The sequence below is a fragment of the Teleopsis dalmanni genome, chromosome 1, assembly GCF_002237135.1.
Source record: "Teleopsis dalmanni isolate 2A chromosome 1, ASM223713v2, whole genome shotgun sequence".
In the NCBI taxonomy this organism is placed as follows: domain Eukaryota; kingdom Metazoa; phylum Arthropoda; class Insecta; order Diptera; family Diopsidae; genus Teleopsis; species Teleopsis dalmanni.
The window spans coordinates 155,290,312-155,300,521 of NC_051846.1; the positions used below are offsets into that span (position 1 = coordinate 155,290,312).

The 10,210-nt window shown below is 35.8% G+C and overlaps 2 protein-coding genes across 2 annotated transcripts; both read right to left on the bottom strand.

Annotated features, from left to right (window-relative positions):
- Positions 1 to 3,634: 3,634 nt before the first annotated feature.
- On the bottom strand, positions 3,635 to 5,495 carry LOC119666513. Its single transcript, XM_038075794.1, has 3 exons — positions 5,420 to 5,495; positions 3,855 to 4,711; positions 3,635 to 3,802 (listed from the first exon to the last, which is right to left on the bottom strand). The coding sequence occupies exons 1-3, from the start codon at positions 5,493 to 5,495 to the stop codon at positions 3,635 to 3,637; spliced, it is 1,101 nt and encodes a 366-aa protein (XP_037931722.1).
- Positions 5,496 to 8,623: 3,128 nt separating this feature from the next.
- Positions 8,624 to 9,397, bottom strand: LOC119666514. Its single transcript, XM_038075797.1, has one exon. It carries the CDS (start codon positions 9,395 to 9,397, stop codon positions 8,624 to 8,626), a length of 774 nt encoding a protein of 257 aa, XP_037931725.1.
- Between the last annotated feature and the right edge of the window lie 813 nt (positions 9,398 to 10,210).

Here is a 10,210-nt window from a genome sequence, read left to right on the forward strand (position 1 = left end):
TCAGAGCAAGTTCTAAGGTGACACCAGCCATTGCAAGAATTGTAATGGACGGAGATGGTGGTCCTAGAGATTACTCTTTTCAACACAGTGCATAGCCAAGTGGTAGGAGAAGTAGATGATGCATTGATTGGAAAAGGACTGCCAGAGGTAGACGAAAATGGAGATTTTCTGTGTAGAGGAGCTGGAGGACAGCAAGCTCCTCTAAAAGCAAGATTCCAATCAGTATGGCTATGCAACCCTGAACAATTATTAAGGTGACATCAGTTACTGCAACTGTTGCATTTCACTGATGTTTGATTTCTGCGTATGATAGAGTGGCAGACACAACAGTGCTAAGTTGAGGTGGAAGGTTTAACAGGACCAGGATTAGGTTCAATACCGGCAATTAGAAGTAACATAAGAAACAAGATAGCCGCTTTCTTCTTAGTGAGAAAAACAAATAAACGACATATATCAACAAACACATACCTGCTTGTGGAGTACCGTCGTATAATTTTCATCATTATCAGAAAAGTCTTCATCATTAAAATCATTCAAAATTTCTTCCACTTCTTCGCCGGTCAGATATTTCGGTATAAAAATCTTGTATTTTCAAATAGATTCAAAAATAACTTCTCCAATAAATCATTAGCTGCGTTTCAGCAAACATGATCCGCTCAATTTTACATGCAAACAAAAACAATGGGGTGAAGCAGCAATTGATCTGGTTCACTTTTTGGTTCAATGTAGAATGTAGAATGATTGGCAATGCGATGCAGCGGTGCAGTAAAAATATAAACAAATCTACATTAATATTTATTTTTTATTGATTTTATTTATTTATTATTTATTTTATTTATTTATTATTTATTTTATGTATTTTTTTATTTAAAATGTCATTATTATTTATTTCTTTGCTTAAAATAATGTTTTCATTATTACTATAATTAAAATTATTATTTTAATTATTCACGTTTTATTATTATTAAAAAAGTGTTGTTTGATCATTTATTAAAATCAAATCATTTAAATTGAATATATAAAAATTGAGTTGAATTCTTTTATTTAATTAAAACAGAACAATACATAATTTACTTGTAGAATATGCTTTATTCTTAACAATTCTTTGCAACTCATTTGTAAATGAATCAATATGATTAGCATTGAATGACTTCGTTATGAACTACATCATTCTGTGTACAGTATATATTATGCTATATGCATGAGTACATAATTAAATTTGTTATTGAAAGTGTTCTTTGTTGTTCCATAAAATAAAACAGTCCACGAAACGTTGTTAGCATACGATCAAAAGTGGCTTCTATGACAATCCTTGCATACGAATGCATTACATCCAGAACCGCAGATATGCACAAAAGAACCGCTGGGAAATTTGTTTAGAAATGATGCTGTACTATACACTTGTTATCTACCAAAAACTCGGCTGTCATGTAAGCTACCAGGCTCTCCAACATACACGTCTATAAAAAGACTATATTCATCGCAACGTGCTTTACCAGTGGTATGCTCTGTCTGAAACTGGTGGTACTTCGGCCAATATCTCGACCAATATAACGTTGTTGCATATGATATTGAAAGCATCTCGATTCATGCGGATGTTGTCCTTGAAAAAATTTGCACTGTTACTAGAAACATTCCCAAAACTGGCCGTATCTTTCCTGTAAAAATTTTTGATAGTTATATGAACATATTCATAAAAAATGTTTCATAAAATCTTACATGCAACCATTGACTTCTTGGCCTTCCATATTTATTTGCTGCTATTAGTTGTAATATTTTGATAATTATTTTACGGTGCTTTATTCGTATACATTTAAATTTATTATCAAGTATTTTATTTTGTTGTGCAGATTCACTGCAGAGCAATGCAATAATATTTTGATCCATAATTTCTACCAATATATATATAGCGCTGATTTTGTACTTTAATGAAAATGAAAGTACATAAGCTATATTTAAATTCGAAAATTATTTATTAAATTCCGTTTATTTTAATTCAGCCGGAAAGTTGAAACTTATCTGAAGAAAATGTTTTTCTATCTAATTTTACAAATTTTGTGTTGTCAATATAATTTAAATTGTAACTCAGTTTACTGTGATTAAATATCGACAGTCACACCTATATAGTAAGCAAAACTCATTGATTTTTCAAACAAAATTTTCACTAGAGTCAAAATGTAAACAAATAAAGATAACAAAAACAACAACAGTCAAAATGAAAACCCCATACGATAATGTAAACACTAAATCAACTTAAGCAAAGTTCGTTGCCTTAAGTTCGTAATGTAAACATGCTATCACTATTTTGTGTACTTGCTATTATAATCAAATATTTCTATTTAATGTATGATTAAAATTCAGGATTTGAATTTACTATTCCGTAGCAGCAATAGTAACGAAAAAAATGCTATGCTCCTGCTTCTACTCTGAATTTGACGGAGCACTTATGACAGCAGAAGCACAAAACAAAATTTGCGTTGCTCTGCTATATTATGCTGTTTGATTTGTTGAAGCACGAAGCAAGAGCAAGAGCAAGAGCAAAAAATTAAAATATATGCTACTGATATTCGTAGCAGTCGTCAAATTTTAAAATTGTTGCTCTTGCTGTTGCTGTGCTACAAAACAGAATAGTAGCTGAGCAGAGCAAAGCAAATTGTGTTTTGTGTGCATGCTACGGCTACTGATCCCGTAGCAATTACTACTGCTCCGGAGCAACTACCGGGCTAGTCGTAGTAAAACTCAAGTAAAACATAAGTAAAGTATAAACTGAGAGCTTAACACAAATAAAGTGCCAAATTACGCTCTTTACACAGATTTTCATGGAATAGCTTTGTGTAAAGTTTGGTGAGAACACCAATGCCGCGAAAATAAACAATACAAAAATTTAAATTCAAACCAAAACAGCTGATTCACACAAATTTTACTTGAAATAAATTGTACGAGTAAAGTTTGTGTAGCATTTTCAACTTTCGATAGGGATATTACGCTCTCTCAGATGCTCTCATTTACTTGAAAATTTGCTGGTGGAAAGTATTTGTTATATATAGTCTTACTCAAAGTTACTACGAGTAGCTCGTGGAACAGACTTTATATATAGTAGTAGTATTAGGACTCTCACAGAAATATTATTTATATATATATATATTTATATATATTATATTATAAATTTTGTACTCACCAAATTATTGTCGATACCTTCTATATCAGCGATTAATTGTTTTATACCCTGCCCTCTAATCACATCAATGGGTAATAGATCAGTAACTAACATATTAACAATTCTGTCCAGGCCACTAGTATCATGTACTAGTACTAGCACTAGTACTCCGCAGCATATGCTTCATATTTTTTGTAAATGAAATAAATAAAAAAGAAATGTAATAATTGAATTTAAATTATTGGAACTGTGATTTATTGAAAAAAAAATAGTGGTGATCATATCTTTTTATTCTTATTCATTATTCATATAATTATTTTATAATTAGTTTATTTGTCAGGGAAAAATAAATCTTATGTAATTAAATAAAATTAATTAAAAAACTAAATAAAATTACATTGAGTTTAGCAATCTTTTGAACAAAATTCTTGTCTATACTTCTTGCTTACAATATGCATAAATTAAATTGATTTGTGTTTATTCATCTTCATTTTCTTCGAATAAAGGCAAATTTTCTATTGACTGATCTAAAAAGGAGGGATTAAGTTTTACTAGCAGTATATTTTCTAACGTGTCATGATTAAGACGATTACGATTATTTGCCAAAATCAATTTTAATGATGAAAATGCACGTTCTATGGTGCCCTTAAAAAAAAAATTATAACATTTAGATGCAATAATGGATGATGAAGCTTACTTGTGTTGGCGGAATGGCAAAGCACACTTTACTAAGTGCATAAAGTTCTGGATCGCTGCACTGTCTTTCTTTCCAAAAATTTAATACATTTAAGCTAGCCTTCATGAAAGGAAAATTTAATCTCTCAATTTTTGAATAAACATCAATCGATTCATCAGTGGGTACTAAATTAGCAGCTAAATATTCATTGAGAAGGTCGTCGTCATTTTCTTCCAGCACCTGTACACTTTCCGTTGCCGTTAAGTGGGATGGATTAGATGAATGAAGAAGTTTAGGGTCATGTGATTTAATTTTGTCCCATAATTTTTTTAAATAAGCTACAGCTTCAACTCTCTGAGAATCATTTAGCATTTGATAAAATCTTAGGTCTAAAAACAAGCAAGTATCCAAGCTTGCATTTGATAATAGTTTATGAGTCCTTGTTTCTATGCTTTCCATTAGACTTTGACCAATTTGAAAAATAATTGCATTTTTATTTTCTGAATGTGATGCTAAAATTTTACTAGTAGATAATTTACATTTCAACCACAAAGCATAAAAATTTCCGTAATGTAATTGTTCTTCTTGAAACTTGACTATAGTTTTTTGTAATGGATTAAGAACGGTTGAGTAGCTAGCATTAAAATCCCAAAAACACTCATTGGCGTCGAAATTTTCATCTTCCGTTTTGTTTTCTACTGATTCAATATGACTTAATATGTCTTTTGCTTTATTAAGCCGTTCAACCATATGGTATGTTGATCCCCATCGAGTAGGACAGTCCAATTGGGGTAATGGTAATATTTTGAATTCAAATATTTCTCTATACCCGTTTGATGGTTTTCTAACGTATTTAGCCACGCAATTGTCTGCACCAGCTATAGTTAGTTAATTATATTTATTCAATTGAATTTAAAATTACAAATTTACAGATTTTTTATAACAGCTGTGTATAAGAAGGCTACGAGTCAAAACTCCTCCGCCTAATTTAATATTTAATTTTAATTTATTCGTTTCAATATTTCTATTATTTTAATATTATTACACCCTTTCTTTTTTTTTTTTTTTCTATGTTAATTTTAACGTACAACTTTCATATTTATATAAAAATGCATTTAAAAGGTGTACATGTTAATTTATATAATATTTAAAATTCTTTCAAAATATTTCGTCCATTATTTTTTTTCTATAAATAGTTGCTTCATTAATAAAAGCGCTAAGCAAGAACCAATTTTCTCCATTTAATAATGAAATTACATCTGTTTTTTCTAAAGATACTTTTCTAAAATACTTAAACCTAATCTCCTGTAATATAGGACAGATCCCCATAAAATGTTGGACGTCTTCGATTACACCAAGATTGCAAAGGGTGCAGTCTACATTTACTTGGCTTTCGTAAGGAATATATGCCAAGCGTAATAGTTCGCCACGTGTTTTAAATATTCTTGTAATATCTATTTCTCTGTACTTGGAATTAAAATAATTGTTATCCTTCAAATCGTAATTTAGTTTACTGTACGTTGATCTCGTTAGGCTCGTTCTCGCAGCGTACTCGAATTGTACTCGTTCTTTGCTTGTTTGCTTACTTATTATAGCTTCTTGCCATATTTTCCAGGATCTAGTCTCTTGTATTTGTAAAGGTTCATCTAATTCTGTTGCCATATCCATCCAGTTTTTGAAAAATAAGGTTTTATTGCTTAATAATTTTTGAGTTACTATTTTTGTCAGATGACTTTCCTTTAAAACTAGTATTCGATTTATATATCTGAAATGTTGTCTAAGCGTGTTTATATGTAACGACGGTAATCCAGTTTCCAAATGTAACATATAGTTCGGTGTGTTTATTGGTAGATGAAATGCACGTTTAATGTAGTTCCTTTGTAATTTTTCCAGTTCTTCATATCTCTCCACACCCCAAACTTCTGCCCCATATGTTACTATAGTTCTAACTGCCGTCTCGAAAACTTTATGTTTCACCGCTGGACAGACTTCTTTGTTCCCTAAGAGTTTACGCATCAGCTATATGGCGGTGTTTTTTCTGAATCAAAATAATATTTACACAAATTGCTTTATTAAATGTATTGAAAGAGAATGCCGTAATTGCTACGATCTAAATTGTTCTAATAATATGATTGCTGTTTTACAACGTAAAACAAGCGCAGATATTTATCGACTTACGTGATGTCGCCACAACTATATTACTGCTACAAAATTTTGAATATTTATAATTTTTCTTACATTTTAAGTTAAAATGCAAGTTTGTTTTTATCACAATAACTTAGATACAAAACAAATATAAATAATATACTAAATGCGTTCAAGTACAATTTGTGTAAAAAATAACAATTTCACTTTTATCGACAATAAAATTTTTGTAGGTGAATAGCGTTAGAACTATTTTGAATACCGACTACGTTTCGATGTACTTGCAAATAGCAAATAATTTTACTGTAATGACTTACGCAAAACTGTATACAAACAAATAGAATTTTATGCGAGACAACCTTTGTTAAAAATGAGTAAGCAGAGTTTAAATATTCTAAAATGGAATGCATTCCATTGAATACTTCTGCAAAATCAGCAGCGGTTGTTTCATCTTACACCAGGTAACCGTAAGAATGATAAGTCGGTGATTTCTTGGGCTCCGGAAGATATAGCAGTTTTTGAGGCTTGTAAGAATGATCTTGCCCAAGCTACGTTGCTTAACTTTATGGCCCTGGATGCACAATTGACGCTCACGACTGATGCTGCAGATGTTGCCGTGGGTGCTGTTCTGCAACAAGTGGTGAAAGGAGTGACTCAGCCGTTGGCATTTTATTCAAAAGGTTTGAGTCTAGCGCAGACTAAGTACAGTGCTTATGATCGTGAGTTGACCGCTATCTATCAAGCTGTCCAGCATTTCAAGTATGCATTGGAAGGTCGTGATTTCATCATTTTTACGGATCACAAACCGTTAACGTTTGCGTTCAGGCAAATTAGTGAGAAGGTATCACCTCGTCGTGCACGACAGCTGAAGTTTATTAGTCAGTATTGCACTGATATCCGTCTGGCTGGTGCAGATAATACGGTGGCTGACTCTTTGTCTCGGGTTGCTACAGTTCAGTTGGAGGCAAATGAGATTGAGTTAATTGCTGAGGGGCAGAAGACTGATGCAGAGTTGCTCGCTCAGCTGCAGAGCCAGTCTGATGATGGTGTTGGTTTGAAGAAGTTGAGGCTGCCGGATTCGAGTATTGAACTGTACTGTGATGTGTCAGGCAGTCGTGTTCGTCCTTTTGTTCCTGCAAACTGTCGGCAGTTGGTTCTTATAAAACTCCATGCTTTGGCTCATCCTGGTGTTCGCGCAACGCGAAAGTTGGTGCAGGCTAGGTATGTTTGGCCTGGTTTGGTTAAGGATGTGGCTATATTTGTGCGTAGTTGCATTGCGTGTCAGAAGTCCAAGATTCAGCGGCAAACTAAGACACCAATTGGTTCGTTTGCTGATATTGATAGTCGGTTCCAGCATGATCATGTTGACATTGTGGGCCCATTGCCTTTGTCTCAGGGGAAGCGTTATTGTTTGACTTGCGTCGATCGTTTTTCTCGGTGGCCTGTTGCTGTGCCTCTGGCTGGCATCACGGCAGAGGAAGTTGCAGCGGCTTTTATCGATGGTTGGGTGGCAAGTTTTGGTTCTCCGCAGGCTATTACCACTGATTTGGGTCGGTAATTTGAGTCTGCTGTATTTCGGGAACTGACAAGGTTGCTTGGAGTGAAGCATTTTCATACCACAGCTTATCACCCTCAAGCAAACGGTATGGTCGAACGTTTCCATAGGACATTGAAGGCGGCCATTCGATGTCATTCCTCAAGCAGTTGGACGCAGTCTCTTCCGCTTGTGTTGTTAGGATTGCGAACGACACCGAAATTAGACCTAAATGCTACTCCTGCAGAGATGTTGTTTGGAAATCCTCTTTGTGTTCCGGGGCAGATGCTTTCGGAATTCAAGCAGAGATCGCCCGAGACAGATTTTGTTTCGGCGTTGCGAAGGGCTTTAGCTAAGGTTAAATCCGTTGAGTCAACGAGGCACTGTCACCCATCTGTGTATGTTCCGCGTGACATTAGCAATTGTAAGCACGTTTTTCTTCGAGTGGATCGTGCGCGAGCTCCACTTGAGCAGCCTTACGAAGGTCCATTTGAGGTGCTGAGACGTAGTGAGAAGCCGTCGGTTGTTGTTTGTCGTGGAAGAGGGGTGACAGTTTCGAATGACAGGTTGAAGGCGGCGTACTTATCATGTGATGGCCTTGGGCAGGTTGTTCCAGAAACGCGCCAGCCTTCAGCTCTGTTGAATGGTGATCAGTCAGTGACTGCTGGTGATTGTAGGCGTGAATCCCTGTCGCCGATTCCGAAAGTGACGCGGGCTGGTAGAGTAGCGCGTTTCCCAGCAAGGTTAGCGGAATTTCGGGATTAAGTCTGTGTGGTGTCGACTTCATCAAATCTCTTCAACGTTCTCCACTCTCAAACACTTTGACACGGCGCGGCTTGCCAACGGGGCAAACGGTCAGTCTGCATGTCAAAATTACTCTCTTAAGCTGACGACTTTGTTATGGTGTCGCGTTGTTGCTGGTACTCCATCGCTAGGAGGGAGTACTGTGGCGACCCAGTTGGCTGTGCATTTATTGAGATTGAAAACCAAAATTCAATTTCAAATATTTTTAAGTTTTTAATAGGGATTGAGGAAAACGTTTCGAATTTGACTCGTGAAAAAAGTTGAATAAAGTTTCATTAATATTGTCAATTAGTGGTATTTCTATTAATTAGCAAAGAGTTACAATCATTGCTAAATTGGTGACCCCGACGTGATACCAACACCAATCTGGATGACTTGCTGGTCGGGAACGAGGGCGCCTACGCCTTCTTGATAACGATCGACTTTGCACCGACTCACCACGGCGTACATCCAAACGACTTAGACGCTGTTCGATTTGCTCAAGCCTTTTTATAATCACAGCATTCTCAGAATAGGCTGAACAATTAGAGGCTGATGCTACTGCAATCTGTTGAAAATCACCCGCCTCGCAAATACGGTCTGCCAATTTCGCCAGTTCTGCCAGTGCCACGTTCGATGCCTGCAGAATAGCGCGCACTTGTGGTGGCAAACGCTTCAGCCAAAGAGACTTAAGGAACTCATCACTCACCTTGTCTTTAGCTAATGCTGTCAACTCCGTTAGCAACTGTGTTGGCCGTCTATCACCAAGTTCAACCTCCGACAACAACCGTTGAATCTTTCGCTGCTCGCTCTCACTGTAGCGTTCTATGATGCGAGCCTTCAAATTGGCGTACTTTCCAGTTTCAGGAGGATGAAGCACTGCATCACTCACATCGGCCACGACACTTGACTCAATCGCTGCCAATACCGTGTTGAACTGTGTGACGTCACTCGAGATGGCAGCTACTGCGAATTGCGCCTCGATTTGAGCAAACCAAATCTCCGGTCGCTCGTGCCAAAATGGCGGCACCTTCACTGCCACACGGTTTACGCCACTTCCACTATTTGAAGTCATCACTACGCCTTCGTCTGCAACTGACATCACGGTTCAGTAATTTGATATTTCACTTGAGAGTTAATATTTTCAAAATTTAAACTTTTTCGCGATCATTGAAAATTTTGAAATTGAATTTTGGTTTTCAATCTCAATAAATGCACAGCCAACTGGGTCGCTACACTTCCAAAACCGCTAAAATTTCACTTCTAAACTGTGTGACGTCACTCGAGATGGCAGCTACTGCGAATTGCGCCTCGATTTGAGCAAACCAAATCTCCGGTCGCTCGTGCCAAAATGGCGGCACCTTCACTGCCACACGGTTTACGCCACTTCCACTATTTGAAGTCATCACTACGCCTTCGTCTGCAACTGACATCACGGTTCAGTAATTTGATATTTCACTTGAGAGTTAATATTTTCAAAATTTAAACTTTTTCGCGATCATTGAAAATTTTGAAATTGAATTTTGGTTTTCAATCTCAATAAATGCACAGCCAACTGGGTCGCTACACTTCCAAAACCGCTAAAATTTCACTTCTAAAAACCGCTACGAATATTGCATTATGATGTATTTCAAATTTAGAATCGACATAAATTGTTGCTAATAACCCAGAGGCCCCGTCTCCTTGTGGCAATCCTTCAATCCTTGTTGATACCATTCCCCATTAAATAAGAAATAATTTACCTGATCTAGAATAAAATGTGGTAATTGTGCAAGTACCTTAAAGTCTACCGGAGAACTCTCTTTAAACCAATGCTGTTCCATTAAATTATATTAAATTATATTTGAGTACTTGGATACATATCCTTGATGTTCATTGTTACAAAGATATACACAGGTATTAGTTTTATAGTCTG